Source organism: Oculina patagonica, chromosome 10 (genome assembly GCF_052425735.1).
Source record: "Oculina patagonica isolate OP01 chromosome 10, crgOcupat, whole genome shotgun sequence".
NCBI lineage: Eukaryota > Metazoa > Cnidaria > Anthozoa > Scleractinia > Oculinidae > Oculina > Oculina patagonica.
In genome coordinates, this window is record NC_135767.1 from 23079281 (window position 1) to 23097552 (window position 18272).

Below are 18272 nucleotides of genomic sequence, written 5' to 3' on the forward strand. Positions count from 1 at the left end.
GTTGTAATTTTAAATGAAATTCATAATGAAGATACAAAGTAATTTTTATATCAGTTAAGAGAAGTTAGACAGATGGCTCATTTTTTATTCAAATTAATTTTTAAACAAAACTTTTCTCTTTTTTTTATTTCTTTTGTTTTTCTTTTCTTTTCAGTCCCTGTACTGGTACCATTGTTTGTATACCATATCATGACTTGTCTTCTTTATCTGTTCTCCACCATTTAAGAGCCTCTTAGTACATCACTGTACACCTTGTTTGAAGCTCTCTTGCACATTAGATATTATGATTTGTGCACATTCTTGTTCCATTCATCTTCCAAGTTATTTATGTGCCGTCATCTTTAAATGAATTTTCAGACCTGCAAAATATTAAAAATATGGTCAGCATAGTAAAAATTTACTGTACCCAACAGTGATTGATTCTTGTGAATACAAAATCAATATCTGGCCATCAAGAGAAAAATTATTTACAAATATGATTCTTTTTTGCCAAGCAGCTTCTGGTACAACAGTTAGGCCTGGTTCACACTAGCTACATAACATAACAGCAAGGTCACGCAAATGCAAAAAAAAAAAACACCTTACATGTAAGTTGATGTTTTATGTCACCAGTGGGACCAAAAGTGTTAATTAACATTATTAACCTTATTAGAAACATACTGGTAATGACATAAGCATAACAACGTAAGGAAAGAACTGATCTTTTCTTTATGTCCTTATGTCCATGTTGTTATGTTGTTACATGTATATCGCCAGTACTAGTCAACCAGCCCTTACTGCATGTACATAAAAAAATATTACACTTGCTATAAGAATCAGTCAAAAGAACTTACCAGTACAGAAAACTGTTTAGAAATAAGTATTTTCTTTAATAATTATTTACAGGTGCAGGTCTATTGACCACCATTTTGTTTAACCATCTGTCACATTTTAGTACGTGCTTGAAGGGTTAAATCACTAAATATTCTATGTAGTGTCACTCAACCTTACTTTTTTTAAATTATATTCAACATTGAACAATCATTTCAAGATGCAATTACGTACTCTGCACTTGGTGTTGTTGTAGCTGTAGCTGCAATGTTTATTACTTCTTGCATGATCTTTGAAGGTTCCTTCTTTGCTGTTATTATTTTTTCTTCTCGATCATCCACTGTCAAAAAGAACACATTACAGATTATTATATTACAGCATTATCATGAAGGATACACTTTGTAATTTTACTTAAAATTACCGGCTCACTGGAGGGTGTTTGTTAGTACCAGGGCTAATGTTGGATTGCACGATGCACAATGTAAAATCCCAATTGATGAATTACCAGTCAAGAGAACCAAGGTTTTGATTTATCCTGAAACGGGACATTGTTGGACAGCAAAAACAGTATGTCTTACAGTAGTTGAAGCTATTGATATACGAAACACATTGAATCTGTTGCGACGCATTGAATTTTATAGCTACATAATTATCCCTCTGCATGAATTGCATACCTATAATGCTGGATAACAGTTTAATGTTTCATTTGCCCAAGACAGCCAATAACGGGCACTCTAATGGGGTACAGAGCAGGAAAAATTAAATCAGTGATCAGAGTAAGCCCTACTAACTATGGCCAAGCACAGCCTGGATCTCCCATGTGAGAATGAGCTTGGCATTCCGTTTTTTTTTTTGGGGGGGGGGGGGGGCACTGTATGCAACTATGGAGTCTGTTCACAGGCTACCAACAGAGAAGTACAGGTTGTTATGATAAGTTGGTTGTCCTGTGTAGTTGTTGTTATCACGTGATCTTTAGTTCACATGTTCTGTAAAAGTACTTGAGAATAAACTCCTGAAGTGTACGGACGTGTACTTCTTTACTCATAACATAGTACCAGGATATCTTCAACAGTAAGCTTACTGACTCTGAACTGTAACATGGAACGCATTAAACCTCCCTCGGAATTGGATATTGATAGTCTGAACCTCGCAGAAGAGTGGAATGAATGGAAAGAAGCGTGGGAATTGTATCGGGTATCGAGCGGCCTACACGAAAAGGACGATGCCGTACAAATAGCAACCATTCAAAGTGTTCTCGGGAACAAAGCAAGACGAGTGCTCAAAACCCTACCGGGCATTTCCGGAGATATCACAGAAAGAACCGTTGCAGGCATTCTAACAGCGCTCGAAACGTATTGTGTACCACGGAAGAACACAATCTACGAACGATACCGTTTCAGAACGACAGCACAAGAAGGTCGCCCAATCGACGTATTTGTCACAGATCTTAGACGAAGAGCGGATTACTGCGATTTTGGGGCGATTAAAGAATCTCTGATAAGAGACCAAATTGTCGTTGGAATAAGCGATCCAAAGCTCCGAGAGAGACTACTACGAGAAACGGATCTAATACTAGAGAAAGCCATGAAATTATGCAGAATTACGGAACAATCCAAAGAACAATCTAAAATCTTCAGCTCCCCCTCAACTACCGAAGAGAGCAGCATTGATACCGTAAAGAAAACACAGCCGCCGGTCGACACAGGAAAATCCAAACAGGAAGACTCGAAGAAAATTCTCAAATGCAAGTTCTGCGCCATGTCTCACAACAGAGGAAATTGTCCCGCCTACTCCGTAAAAACTAAAATCTTAAACTAAGATGATTAGCATCTTACATAAGATAACCACCATCTACAAAGAAGACTGAAGTGATCTTAGTTTAAGATAATACATCTTAACTTAAGACAAGTAAAGTCTTATGTATTTGTAAGATTCAAATCCATCTTAATATAGGTTTTTGAATGCGTCTTAAAATAAGACTGGTCCGTTTTATAATAAGATTGTGTCCTCTCATCTAAGATTGCTACTTCTTACTTTAAGATTGCAGACTCTTAACTTTCTCATTTAAAGAGAAAGAACATCTTAAATTAAGAAGGTCGTTCGACTTAAATAAATTTTAAGATGATCTCAAGATCGGTAAGATGGTGTCATCTTAACTAAGCCCGACGTTACTAATCGAACCAAATCGAACGTTCGATTAATCGAACTTACTCGAACTGAATCGAACTGTAATCACGCGATTAGGTTCGATTAAGTTCGGTAATCGAACAGAATCGAACTCTCACAAAAAATTTTGAGTAATCGAACTAAATCGAACGTTCGATTAAGTTCGATTAGGCTCGATTAAGTTCGACTGGGTTCGATTTGAAAATCATGGAAAATGGATGTTGATTAAAAAACAACGGTCGTAAAATTCACGGTCTAATTACATTTGGCTGCAAATGGCGGTATGTTCCCAATAAACGGGTGTGAATACGAGTGTCACAGGCGCGGTTGTTTAGCCCAGAACAACGAATAAATAAACAGAAAATTACAGAAATCGAGAAATCTATCGAGAAATTACAGAGAAAGTAAGAAGTATATTTGGTGTAATTACAAGGAATGTATAAGCCCCATCACGGTGACAATAAACGACGAAAGAACAATCACATTATCGGAAAAAGATCACGAGAATCTCTCAAAGCTACTTCCCCAAATGAGAGAAATTGAGAAAAAAAGGCAGATTGAAGAGAAAAAAGAAAAAGAAAGCAGGCTCCAGCAAAAAAAGGCGGGTGATCCTGAAGATATGACTGTTGCTATTCTTCGCGAAATCTTAACCGAATCAGGAGTACCCTTCAAAACATCTGATAAAAAACAAGTTCTTATAAACAAAGTCCGCGAGCAAAGAAATAAACGACAAAATCGTACTGAATCTACAGAAGTCGACGTTTGCTTGCAAGCGACCATAACACAGGAATTCACAGAACAGCAAACATTGAGCGAAGAAGACAGACTAGGAAACGACCTAGCTGATGGCTCAGAGAAGTTGCTCAACAGTGTCCTTAGAACAGAATGCCGTTTTCAATTTATTTATTTTGATTCTAGACGGCATCGCTTGCTAAAGATATTGATCATTATATTGTTTTTTCTAGCCACCTCTGTAGATGTGAACATGTTTAAGTTCATTGAAGGATTTTTTGCATGTGTTAAGCTGTTGAGCGACCTTTTATGTGCTGAAATCGCTGAATTTTTTTTAGAGATTGCCATACTGTTAACGACTCTGTTGCTAATTTTAATTGCTTTCCTTGCAAATATGGCGGTTTCATTTATCGCACGTTATCTAGATCTCATAATCTTAAGTAACGAATTCCGCTTTCAAGGACGGGTTTTTTGCAGTTAGGTTAACTTATGTCAAATAACTTGAAAACAGTTTTTTAGCATTGTTTCAGTTTATAATATTTTGCTTGGGTTATAGTGTGCGCAGCTGACGGTTTTGTTGGGGAGCGAGTGAGCGGCAAGGTCGCTAGAAACAATCGGCAAAGTGAAAGAAGGCGAGTCTTCGCAGTAATCTCCCACGCGTGCTTTCCGACGAAATCGCCAGCTACGCAGACTACTTGGGACTCCATAGGTTGATAACATGAAATAGAACTAGAGTGAAGGAGGATTTATTTTCTATTGTCTGTTGAACTTTGCGTTTCGGGTTTTTTTGCCGAAAGTCCATAAATAAAAAATTTATTCATTTATTACTGTTACTTAGACAGACTGTTCAATTATCTGGTTGTATGAGGGTGAATTTAAGATTTGTCTTTTGTGTTCGATTAAGTTCGATTTGGTTCGATTAGTTCGGAAATCGAACGGAATCGAACTCTCTCACACAAAGTTTTGGGTTCGATTCTGTTCGATTATCGAACTAATCGAACCGAATCGTTCGATTAAGTTCGATTCAGTTCGATCAAGTTCGATTACCGAACTGTTCGATTAGTAACGTCGGGACTAAGTCACGATACGTCTTAAATTAAGAAAGTGGGCATCTGCAATATTTTGAAGTCAATGCATGTGCATGGAGGATATAACCGCGTCTGTACAATGCAGTCATGTGTGCAAAGGATTTTATGGCATGTAAGGTCGAAATGTAAAAATTTTGGTGCCGTAAATTTATCACGGCCAAGAACCAGAATTCAAGTGATATCATACCGACAAAGCCGAAACTTCCAAAAGAAACGGTATGAACATTTGCGACTTTCCGTTTCAACCTTTTTAGGAGGACAACTTCAGCATTTTTCGTAATTATCTAATTTCCGGAAAGTTGATGTTTCTTATCAAAATAATTAAGCGGGATTTTCCGTCGCATGAAGGAGAACGTTATACTGACCGCCATTGCTCTTTTACGTCAGCATAGGAGACCCAAGCGTGAATGTAGGGACTGGTACTGAAAATTGAAACTAATCAAAAGCATATGTATTTTACTGAATAAAGTTTATTAAACATTGCCTGGTGTTATTTTTTGTCATTCTACCGAGTTTCAGCGAGATTTGAGCGATTTTAGGTTTTTTAACCCTACAGCGTTATCACTTATTATAACGCTGTAGGGTTAAAAAACCTAAAATCGCTCAAATCTCGCTGAAACTCGGTAGAATGACAAAAAATAACACCAGGCAATGTTTAATAAACTTTATTCAGTAAAATACATATGCTTTTGATTAGTTTCAATTTTCAGTACCAGTCCCTACATTCACGCTTGGGTCTCCTATGACGTCAGGAGGACCTCTCGGGAAACAGTACAATTTTCTGATTGGTTACTTTCGATCCAAAATGGCGCCCGATTTAATTGAACAATTTTTTGATTGGTTTATTTCGATCCAAAATGGCGTCAGCTATATAAACAGCGCTACTCATGTTCCTTACATTTTATTACGGCTGGTATGTTTTGTCCTTGACGAAGATATGTTTTCACACTTGGAGGAATTTCCAGAGCTGATAGAAAAGAAGGAAAATTTCTGGAGTTAGAATTGGTTAAACGACTGTGTGAGGGTGAACTGAAGCAGATTTGAATACACAACAGCACTCGGCACAGGTGTAAGCTCCAACTACGTTCAGCCGTCAAACGAAAACAGCTAAGGTCTACATCTTCCTTTTTGTCTTTTTCTCTGTGTATGTTTTTGCTTGAATTATACGCTTAATAAAGTGTTTGCTACTATATTTGTTGTGCTTGTATTTTTGTATGGTTTATCGAAAACTGTGTGTTAGCAAGCCAGGTTTGTTCTATACTTTGGTTCGCTCGGTCACTCCGACGCGCGTATTCTAACAAGTCGGAGTGACCGTTATTTTTGAAATCACCAGGCAGTTGCATTGGACCTTAATCTTAAATTAAGACAAGGAACATCTTGTAAGAAAGATATGTTTGAATCTTAAAATAAGACGAAAATGAATCTTATCTAGGCACTTCGTATTTAAGACGTTATGAAACTGAAATTAAGACATAAAAAATCTTACTTTAAGACTGCCGTTCTTAAATTAAATCCTTCCAACCCAACTCCTGCTTAAGTAGTTATTATCTTAATTTAAGACGATTTTTAATCTTGATTAAGATGAAGCGTCTTAAATTAAGTAAAAATTCCCGTCTTATCTAGGCACCAGTCGCTAAGATGAAAAAACGTCTTAATTTAAGATTTTAGTTTTTACGGAGTATGGCGCCACGTGTCTCAAATGCAACGGGCGAAACCACTATGCTCGGTGCTGTCTCAAGCCGAAGAATGGTACGGAAGAAAGAAGAGTTCGTCACGTACAAATTGAACTGAGTGAAGACAAAGAACCAGTGGAGGGGCTGTACATCGAGGAAATTCAAGGTAGCACTAGAAGGAACATTCAGTCAGACTTATTAGTTAATAATGTTCCTGTAACTTTCAAACTCGATACGGGTGCAGAATGTAATGTAATGTCCATGCATTTGGCAAATGAGTTAAATGCCCGTATAGAGCCAACAAGCATGTTACTCAAATCATTTGGGGGGCACCAATTAGACACAGTGGGCAAATGTTTTCTTGACACGAAAGTAAACGAGAGTAAGGGTACAACTCCTTTGGAGTATTATGTCCTTCGGAATGATGTGAAACCTCTCCTGGGTTTAGACTCATGCTTAGAGCTGGAGTTAATCAGCCTGAATAACAAAGTAGAACAAATAGGTCTCAGTGTGGATGAAGTTCAAACAAAACCTAGCCTACTGGATGAATTTCAGGATGTTTTTGAGGGTTTAGGATGTGTCGAGGGCGAACATAACATTAGTCCAGTGGGTTAGTACCAAATTTTGCAGAAATCGTTACACACTGGACAAAAGCACCAAACTTGGTATACAAAGACCTTTGAACATAAAATTTCTAAAAATATGATGCTCCAAAAAAATCGTCTCACTTGGATGGTGAAAGTGACGTCATTTTTTACGTCACAGGTATTTTTGGTTGTTTTGTGTAATATGACAATGAATGGAATTTAGTAAGGGCTTCCTGGCTTTCGTGATGACAAGATAAGCACAACAGTTTGACAATGTTTTATAATAACTGTCAATTAAAAGCATAGGCCTGTTTTAAAAAAAGTTATTTCGATAAATATATTCCAGCGGATGTTACTTACAGACAAACTAGATTAGAACAACTGACAAAAACTTGTGTGTGGCGAGCATGGTTTGCTGCAGCATGCAAGGTACGTAACAACAAACATTTAAGCTCTCTGTAAACAAAAATGTACAAAACATAGAATTCAGTAAAACGTGCCACAATTGTATGGGGAAAAGTTCCTTATAGTGCCTTGAGGACTGCATATCGAGAAGACGTTGTGGAATGCCCTTGGGGCTCTGTTGCGCGGTACTGGTTGTCTAAATGACTAAGAATCGGTGGATTGGCTTTTAAAAGCAACGCATATTAGTCGGACATTACTAATATATTATAAGGAGAGGAAACTAGTGCAAGCGCACCTTAATCAACAGGAGGGTTTTACGAAAAGCTGGGGGCAAGATTACAAAAAATGGCGACACGCAACAACAATCTTGACAGAAGCATGTGCAGAAACAGAAATAGTTCTCTTGGCATTGATACATTCCCACAGAGAACAAGGCAAGAGTATCTTCAAGACCTAGAGCATGCTCTAGACAACCACGTCATGATCAATTGCAGTCGCTGGGTTAGTGTCCAACATTTTTAGCGTGTAATGAGTCATCCAGGAAACATCTAGACGGCTTTATGTGATTTTTATCAATTAAGCCCACGAACAGAAAAAAGCCGAAGTTAAGAACACTAGAGGGGTTTAGGAGCTAACGAAGAACCCATCCCGTCTAATAGTGCACTTTTAAAATCACCCGACCATTAAGAGGAATTGGCTGCCATTATTTACCACAAGTCTTTTGTCAGAAAATCGAATCAAAGCAAGCGGGCATGGCATCAGTAGCCAGCAACGTAAAGGCGACCTTAGTATATTATTCGCCCAAGTCTACCCAAAGTAACGCAAGATACTGGAAAAAACCGGTTGAATGTGAAGTGTTTAACGGTAACGTCCTGATTTACAATCCTAGCCAAACGTTACACAATTGTTTTTTAGAGTTTTCAGAACAAATCTCTCTGCCATTTCTCAGGCAAGAACTGAAAACTGTCAATTAAGTGGAGGTAGTGTAGGATCGCTGTCTGCCAGAGTGAGCGAGGAATGGCACAAATGAGAAATAAAGGCCTGGTGCTCAAGTAAATGTTAGTCCCCTAAAGGAAAGAACTGGAATGCCTTCTTCGCGATACCAAAAACAAACTCTCTTTCAAAAGATGGGACTCATGTAGAATGAGAACACTCAAAAGAAAGGGGATAGCACAAAAAGTACTTTGGTAGTTGCAAAGAGTAGCGACAAATTGATGATGGACTTTACTTAAAAACATGTATAAAGAAGCGGATATCAGAGAAATAGTTTATTTGTTTGACGCTCTTCAAAATGGGCAGAGCAAAATTGAAATTTGAACAGTGGACACGGAATTGGTCTTGGCGCTGTTGGACTGGTTGGCCAATTCTTTAATATACAAGGGAAGTCTCCCGAGTAAACTGGCATATCGGTGGCGTTTGGAATTGGTACACATTTTCTGAGAAGTCAATTACGATTCTGTGGAAATTTAGGTATGGAGCAATCAAAGTCAATTCCGATCCTGCATTTCATGATCACGTCTTTTTGTTGGGCTGCGATACAAATTTGCCTTTTTGTGAAGCCTTTCCTTACTTAAAACAAAGCAAGTTCGTTACAGTTAGCTGTTCTTCAGCACACTCAGAAACTAAAGAGAGAATGACAGTACATAATTATAAGTAAGTAGAAAACCAGATTACAATTACATCTTTAAAAAAACTATTTTTTAACAGGAAGTAAGTTGTTTTTCATGATGCTTTGCTAACAATATTCAAAGAGCTGCATACCAGGTTGGGGGTTTGGCCGTGTGTACAGAGCCTAATAAATTTTTCACTAAAAACCTGAAGGTGGAAGTGGAAAGAAAATAATTTGCAAGTCAGTGCGTGGCAATTCCGGAGAAGGCAGGTATATTATTCAAAAAGCCACTTAAAATCAAACTGTTCCTCAAAGTGTAGCTGGAGTGGGCGTTTTTCGTCACAAAAAAGGAATCTTAACACTATCCAGACCAGGGGGCGGAAAGTGCCCGCGCCGACTTTCAACAGTTTATAACTTTTTCAACATTCAACCAAACACTGCCAAGCTTTGCATCTTTATCTAAAATATATTTAGAAATAATTTAATATGACAGGTTGTTGTGTCAGAGACTTGATGCTGTCATGAAAACGGCATTTTGAGAGAAATGTTTTACCAAATTTGTAATTTTTGTGTTTTTATAGATAAAAATTAACTTTTAATGCAGTTATTTTCACCTTTTGGGCATTTTTTGCACCATTTTATCGTTTTCAGTACTTTTTAGTAATTTTTGGCGGTTTTCTTACGTTTTGGAAAAATTTTCAAATCCAAGATGGCGGATCGAAGATGACAAAATAATTAATATGTTGTTGATTTTTGTGATGACGTAATTGTCCTTTCTCGCGATCCATGTTTTTGGAGCATCAGATTTTCTTAAAGCCCATGCCTCAAAGACTACGTGTGCCAAATTTGGTTCTTTTGTCCGGCGTGTAACGATAATTTTGCTAACCCACTAGACTACATTAAGTTGAAGACTAATAGTCTTCCCACCATTCAACCACAAAGGAATGTTCCCCTAAGATTGTTGGACAAACTCAAAGTAACTTTGAATGACCTTGAAAGAAATGATATTATTGCCAAAGTGGAAGAACCGGTTGAATGGGTCAGTAATTTAGTAATTGTTGAAAAACCAAACAATTCACTGAGATTGTGTTTAGACCCACCAGATCTAAACGAAGCTATAGAACGGGAAGATTTCAAACCTCCAAGCTTTGAAAAAATTTCAAACACGCTGAACGGTTGCAAAGTTTTCTCAGTTGTTGACATGTCAAATTGTTACTGGCACCAAAAGCTCACAGAAGAATCCTCATTTTTATGCGTGTTTAACTCGCCCTTTGGGAGATACCGGTTTAAGAGAATGCCATTTGGTATTTCATGTGCAAGTGAAGTGGCCCAGAAAATGGTTGAGAAACATTTTGGTGATATTTCAGGTGCATTACCAATTTTTGATGATATTATCATTGGAGGTAAGGATGAACAAGAACATGATTTGATCCTACGCAAAGTTCTGACCAGAGCACGAGAGCGCCACATTAAATTCAATCGTGACAAAATTCAATTTCGTGTTAGCCAAGTCAAGTACATGGGTGAAGTGGTTAGTGAGTTAGGATTTTCACCAGACCCTGAAAAAATTTCTGCTATTCACAATATGCCCACCCCATCATGCAAACAAGACCTGCAAAGGTTATTGGGCATGATCAACTATCTTGCTAAGTATATCCCAAACATGTCGGAATTAACTGCCCCATTGCGATCCTTGCTTAAGTGTGGTGTACCATGGGCTTGGTTTCCAGAGCACGATACTGCGCTTACAAAACTCAAATCAGTCTTGAGTAGTGCTCCAGTTCTACGATTCTATGACACAAATTTACCCACCACACTCCAAGTTGATGCCAGTAAAAGTGGCTTAGGAGCATGTTTGTTGCAACAGAACCAACCAGTTGCATATGCTTCACGTGCTATGTCAAATTCTGAGACAAACTATGCTCAAATAGAAAAAGAGCTTTTAGCAATTGTTTTTGGGTGTGAGAGATTTAACATGTACACATATGGAGCAGAAATTGAGGTGCTCTCGGATCATAAGCCCCTGGAAAGCATTTTCAAAAAGCCTCTTTTCAAAGTACCTCCTCGATTGCAAAGAATGAGACTTCGTTTGCAAAAGTACAATCTCAATGTCAGATATGTTCCAGGGAAGTTTCTTTACATTGCTGATACTCTCTCTAGGGCATTTGATCAGTCCAGTGCTCCTATTGACAGTGATATGCATCATGACATGGAGCATTTCATTCATTCCGTGATCACCAATCTCCCAATTTCAGATGTTAAGTTGATGGAATTACGAGAACTTAACTACAGTGATCCTACTATGCAAATGTTACACAAATATGCCAGAGAGGGTTGGCCTGAACACAAACGCAATGTACCCTCCCCTCTAAAATCTTTCTGGGATGTGCGGAATGACATTCATGATACAGATGGAATTTTACTCAAGGATAACAGGCTTGTCATTCCATCTGCATGGAGAAAAGATATTCTCCAGAAATTGCATATTAGCCACTGTGGCATTGAAAAAACCAAAGCCAATGCCCGCATGACAGTATTTTGGCCTGGCATGACCAAGCATATTGAAGAAATGGTGTCTAGTTGTGAAAAATGCATGAAATATCAGAGTAAGCAACCCAAAGAACCCATGCAAACTCGAGAAGTTCCACTATTACCATGGCAAATAGTTGCATCTGATCTCCTTGAATACAAAAATCAAAACTACCTTGTGGTTATTGATTATTATTCAAAGTATATTGAGGCTTTCAGGCTTAATGGTAAAACAAGCAGTGTTGTTATTCGGAGTCTGAATGAAATATTCTCAAGACATGGATACCCACAAACTCTAGTTGCAGATAACATGCCTTATAACTCTAGAGAAATGAAGCAATATGCTACACAATATGGCATAAATATTGTAACAACCAGTCCAAAGTATAGTCAGGCTAATGGTCTTGCAGAAAAGGCAGTTCATATTGTTAAAAACTTGCTTAGAAAAGAGTGCAATTTGAATGAAGGTCTTATGGAATATCGCAACACCCCCATAAGCAATTTCCCTTATTCACCTAACCAAATGTTGTTCAGTCGGCAAATTCGGACCGGGGTTCCTGTCCACCCTAGGATGTTGGTGCCACAGATTTGTCATGACATTCCTGTACTACTAGAAAGGCGTCAAGCTAAATATAAGGAGTTCTATGATAGGCAAGGTTCAAAACCATTGCCACAACTTAAGGAAGGGGATAGTGTAAGGTTTATGAAACCAGGTGACAAACATTTATCACCTGCTGTAGTTAAAGGTAAACATGAGACTCCTAGATCATATTTGATTACTGATGAAACTGGTAAAGAGTATCGTAGAAATAGACGACATATTCATCTTACTCAGGAGCCACCTATAACAATAGATGATGATATAAGCAATGATTCAGAACCTGTAACAGAAACCATTGTAAACTTTCCTAGTGTAACTGCAGAGTCAGACAGTGCTAACTCGGAACACAATCCTCCTGACAATGATGTTCCCTCAGGTCCACGTCGCTCTACACGGGTCAGCTCTGTTCCGAGTTGGCATAAGGATTATGTTATGTAGAAAGAATTGTAATCGTAGGATTATCAACAGTTGAGTTGTTTACTGCTTGTTCCAGTTGTTATTAGAATTAACTTAACCTTGTAGAAGATAGCCAACTAGCTTAAGAAGGGGGATGTTATGATAAGTTGGTTGTCCTGTGTAGTTGTTGTTATCACGTGATCTTTAGTTCACATGTTCTGTAAAAGTACTTGAGAATAAACTCCTGAAGTGTACGGACGTGTACTTCTTTACTCATAACACAGGTTTCATTTGAGACTTCTATTATGCTTTACAGTGCTTAGAATTACAAAGTTAAACATACCAAATTTAATAAGAAGTTCAGCAGGTTGTGATTTCTCTTGTGATCCTAAAAACTCAACATGTGGATTTTTAAACTTCAGCTGTGGAAAGTTCTCATAGAAGAAATGTCTGAAAAAAAAAACAAAAGTTAGAAGTCACACAACTTCCCATCTGAGCTAGGTTTTGATGGGAAAATACAAGTTGTAATTTTTATTTGTTGCGGAGCTCCCAGCGGCCCGAAGGGTCGCAGAGCAGAGCCCCACACACATAGAAAATTTACAGAACCATGCTTTTGGTTTTTCATGGTCATCATGGCTAGCGGCATGGTCCGCGGACGCGTACGACATACGTACGTCGCCCCAACATGGCAGCCATACTCCAGAAATAGGTTAAGGTTAGGTTAACGTCAGCTTACATATTTGATATTGGACATCCATGTTATGGTCAATGACAGCTGTCAAAACAAGGTATCTGCTGACCGCTAAATGTATGGTAACATTACCAACCCCAGAGGATACAGGTTTAATTCTTCCTTGCAATTACTTAAAATTTTAGCACCTTTTAAGAATGCAATGCCCCCAGGTGGAGTACTCCCCTGTATAACCCCCTCCCCCCCCCCCCCCCAACACCTCTGCCCATTCCGGGTCAATGCCCAAGTCGGGATTTGACTTTGCCAATATACCTTGTACAATTGCATGCAAGTATTGAGAACAGCGTAATTGATCACCGACTAAAAGCTTCTGAACAATCAAATTCTCCTAACAAGTGTACATAAAAACTAGAGTCAAGACAAAGAAAACAAGTGTTGACTTGAACTCACATTGCTCCTCGTTGATCGTGATTAATTGGTTCCACAATATTCATCCTCATTTGCTTAACATTTTCGTGCAATATAACATTACACCTTTTCAAATGCTCAATTGTGCGCTGTACAGCATATTTTCCGATCTTTCCGTTATGGCTATCCAAGTATTTCAGTGCTTCGAGATAAACCCGGCTCTTGGCAGCCATCTTGAATTCTTTCTTTCATTATGGTCAGCGGCATGTCACATCATCGCAGTTCGCGTTGTGTAACACCACACAATTACCGCTGTAGAATCGCGTGCTCCATCATGGTGGAAGATTGAAGATGTCGTAAAATTTCTGGGGTTGTTTTTGAATCTTCGGTTCTAAAATGCCAACTGGAAGGTTTCCATTTCGTCGCACGCTCGATTTTCTTAATGCTGGAAAGTTGATCTTGAAATCTGATGTAAAAACTTTGTTAATCAACTTCACAAACCAACCAGAAAGTCTTGGACTGAGGTAAGCAAGGCCCTTCAATCTTTGCACTTAAGGTTTTTCTGTATTAATAATAATAATAATAATAATAACATTTATAGTGCGCAAATTTCATATATATATGTTCAAATGCGCATTACAAGATTAAAAACGGAGTAAAAAAGCTAAAAACTAAAATTACAATTAAGAGTAAACTTACAATGAATTTAAAAAGCTAAAGGTAAGCTTACAATTAAAGGTAAACTTACAATGATTTTAAAAAGCTAAAATTACAATTATTAAAAGTAAAATATAATTTAAAAACAACTATGATAAAAATGCACGACGAAAAAGGTGTGTTTTTAGCTTAGCTTTAAAAATAGTAACAGTGCTGGCACTTCTTATATCAAATGGAAGCGCGTTCCAAAGTTTCGGCGCAGCACAGGTAAAAGAACGGTCACCTAGTGTATTTCAACTCAACCTTAGCTCTTCATGCTTACTAGCACTCTAGCTGCGAGAAAAATCCGTGTCTACCAACAAGCCCAGAATAGTACACGCCGCATCCCCAGACCTGAAGATGGAGATTTTTCAAATCACACTGGGATGTAGATGCATTGGTCTCTGTTGAAACACAGGATTTGAAACCCGTAAAAACAAATCAAGGAACACTAATTAGCTACTACGTCATGCTAAATATGTTGTGGGAATACCATAATCTTTCGGGAGATGTGTCAAAAACAAGGACTGATGTCAAAACAAGGACAGGTGTCAATTTGCCCCCCCCCCCCCCAACCACTTTCCTGGGGTCTCTCCACGTGGTTGACCTCCCCCAATTCCCCTGGGAACTCTTGCATATCTCTGTTTGACTCATTAAGGAAGGATGGCATGATGAGCCAAAACAAAGCCTGCTATCAGAAGTGTTATCAAAATACTGTGTTGTGAGGTAAATTTAGCAAGGTCTAAATTGGGAAAGATAAAATATTCAGCATGTCTCGAGCATGGGACAATGCTGAATATTTCATCTTTCACATTTCATTTACCGAGCTTCAAATTTACCATCTTTCTTTATTTATCACCATAAGGTCTAAATTATTTTTTAAATAAATAAATAAATAAACTACAATATTCAGAGAGGCAGCCACATCATCCATAGCTGGTTTTCTTGTGGGTCCTCTATCCAGGTCAAATTGTAATTTGGAAGTGTTGGTTTTTGCGGTGGGAGGAAAACCGGAGAACCCGGAGAAAAACCCTCAGAGCAAGGATGAGAACCAACAACAAACTCAACCCACATGTGGCACCGGGCCGGAATCGAACCCAGGTCACATTGGTGGAAGGCGAGCGCTTTCACCACAGTGCCATCCCAGCTCCCCCAAGAAAGGATTAATAACATGTAACAGCATTTTAATCATTTACACATGCTAGAAAATAATTTTTTTAATGCAGGTCCATGTACAGGCAGATGTATTTCCTGATACAGTGTACATGTAGTACTGGTAGTACTGACAATTTTTTAATAGTTTTTTCTTGGCCCATCCCATTAGGAATTTCATCTACAAGGACATTCCTCAGATCCAGTATAAGAATCGTGAGGTGCAGATTATGACAACAAGAAACAGATTAAGCAATCCAGTCGTGAATGTCTTCTTTGGTAAGCATTAAAAATGTGTTATGTTGTGATCAATTTTACCCTTGCTACAAATTAGCATTATACTTCGTTCTGGTGTATGGTAATGAATATAACAAAGTAAATACCAAGTCAATAACCAACACTAATTAAGTGTTGTCATTTTTCTTGTTTGAACTGTAAGTTCCGGTAAATTGGCAGTCATAAGATTTTGTTAGGCGAAAATACTTGGCTATAAGACGCACCCCAATTTTGGCATAAACTTCCTGCAGATAAACAGATTTTTCTTGAAAAAACCGTGCGCCTTATAACCGAATAATTACGGTACCAAGGGTAAAATTGAGCCTCAAGTATACAAATCACAAATTTATGGTCAATATGGTCTAATTAGTCAATAGTATTCTTTGGTTTTAAACGTTTGGTTTTTAGTTTTTACATTAATTTTAGCTCAGTTTTCACATTGCATTTACATCTGGAATGCAGTTAACTGTAAGTAAGTAAAGTCTTTATTATTTTAACGAGGTTAGCACTAAAATAGCATAAAAAATATTAACTAACCAGTGGCCATCTAAAAAGGAGAGTTTTAGTGTCTGTTTCCTCCCTCGAATCCAGAACTTCTCTCTTTTTAAAATGGGCACGCTCACGCTTTGCACTCCCCTTTGTTTGCCTTTTATAATTTGCAGCGTGGGAAATCGAAAATATGAAGCACCCTAGGAGGCTAGTTTGTTCCATTCAACAGAAGAACCACTGATGCCAACTAAACTGAACAAAACATATAATTTGAAGTTTAAAGGGGCTATGTCACGCAATTTTAGGCAATTTCGGCACTGACCAACAGGTCATAGAATTAACTGAAATATCACAATAACCGCTTAAAACTGTAGAAGAACTCAAAAGAAACACAGAATGGCCAAAAAGGGGCATGGATGGGCAAAATTCGCGAAGATTAAAACGGATTGCATACGGGTAAACTTGAAAAATGTCAGCCTGACTTTTTTCAAGTTTATCTCAAGTGTCATTTACAATGCTTGAAAATCCTTGTTTGTTGTGTGGCCGTGATTTTTGCCAATAAGACTTGCTCTGCCACTTTGAAGTTTAAAGTTCTTAAATACCGTGACATAGCCCCTTTAATGTTTGACTGGAATTCTTTGTATAGGCGATGGAAAGAAAGTGATGATTGACGTGGAAAGCAAAACTGGTCCTGAAATTTTGGAAATAGTTGGCAAAGTTGCTGGAGCAACTGAAACGTAAGTACATCATCATCATGTCTCGTCGCGCCAGTAGGCACATAAGGCTGTCACGCTTTCCGACCAACACTCCCTGTTCCGTGCCACTGCTTTCAGTATGTACATTGTAGTTTAGGTAAAGTACAGTAGGTAAAGTTTGCATTCAAGCCCAGTGGCCCATCATGCCGGAGCTTATCCCAGCTTCAGTAGCATGAAGTGACTACTAAGGAGTATTTCTACTACTCCTGGATGGGATGCTAGTCCATCACAGGGTTACCCCCCAGCAGTAAATTTGCCGGTATCCATTTATACACCTGGGTGGAGAGAGGCACCGTGAGAGTAAAGGGGTCATACCCTGACCTCTTGATCTGGAATCCAGCGTGCTGACCATTAGGCCACCGTTCCTTCCACTACTCAAAATAAATTATTTAATTTTCATATTGATTTCACTTATAATCGTATCTATAACAAAATTCTCGATTTTGATTGGTTCTGCGCGTGCCTATTTGTCGCGTAAGCGGCGCACGATCTCGTGGGTGTCCAATTACAGGTATCCAATTTGAGCAACTCCATCCGCGCATCAATCACACCCATTTGAATGGGTTTTTTCTTGCTGTTTTCTAACTTTTTGTGCAACCAATTGAATTTACCTTTGACGTTTTCTTACAGAAATGGTTCCCAAGGACTTCCTAACCTCGAATTTTGTTACTGACACGATTAATTAGTAATTGGACCTCGTGTCGTACAATTCAGAGAGTAATCGTGCTCGAAATTTCAAATCGTGCTCGCGCTGCGCGCTCCGTCCAATTACTATTACTAATTAAAACACTATTATTTCCTTCAGGGAGCTGGAAGACAGAGCAAAAATAAAATATCCGGGTCGTTTAAACCCTGCAAACTTTGGTAGATTTGGTCACTGCTACTGCATCTGTGAAAAGCCAGGCCAGGCACCATGCCCTGCTCTTGTGCCTCACCCTGATGCAAAGAAGCCAAAATTCTGGCAGTTAAAGGAAGACACGACTGCTGAATAATTTTCAATCTACCTGTGTTATGATTGAAAGGGTTTTGTGTGAAGATCAAATAGCAAGTTGAACATTAGCCTGCAAGCAGGCTCCATATTGGGGGGCAACGTGAATTGAACTCCTGGAGTGCCGAATCTATTCGGGGGCAACGTGAATTGAACTCCTCAAGCGTTGAAGAAGCGATCCCTCAATTTTGATCATGGGCTTGCTTCGCTCACCGACTTGT

General features: G+C 38.5%; 2 protein-coding genes across 2 annotated transcripts; one reads left to right on the forward strand and one right to left on the reverse strand.

The window, feature by feature from the left end:
- Positions 1 to 242: 242 nt before the first annotated feature.
- Positions 243 to 14044, reverse strand: LOC144667468 (small ribosomal subunit protein mS25-like). The gene is made up of 4 exons (XM_078528892.1): positions 13738 to 14044; positions 12940 to 13046; positions 1045 to 1150; positions 243 to 359 (listed from the first exon to the last, which is right to left on the reverse strand). Exons 1-4 carry the CDS (start codon positions 13926 to 13928, stop codon positions 326 to 328), a joined length of 438 nt encoding a protein of 145 aa, XP_078385018.1. The 5' UTR covers positions 13929 to 14044; the 3' UTR covers positions 243 to 325.
- On the forward strand, positions 14044 to 18119 carry LOC144667466 (small ribosomal subunit protein mS25-like). Its single transcript, XM_078528889.1, has 4 exons — positions 14044 to 14219; positions 15716 to 15822; positions 16955 to 17045; positions 17869 to 18119. The coding sequence occupies exons 1-4, from the start codon at positions 14092 to 14094 to the stop codon at positions 18053 to 18055; spliced, it is 513 nt and encodes a 170-aa protein (XP_078385015.1). The 5' UTR covers positions 14044 to 14091; the 3' UTR covers positions 18056 to 18119.
- Positions 18120 to 18272: the final 153 nt, after the last annotated feature.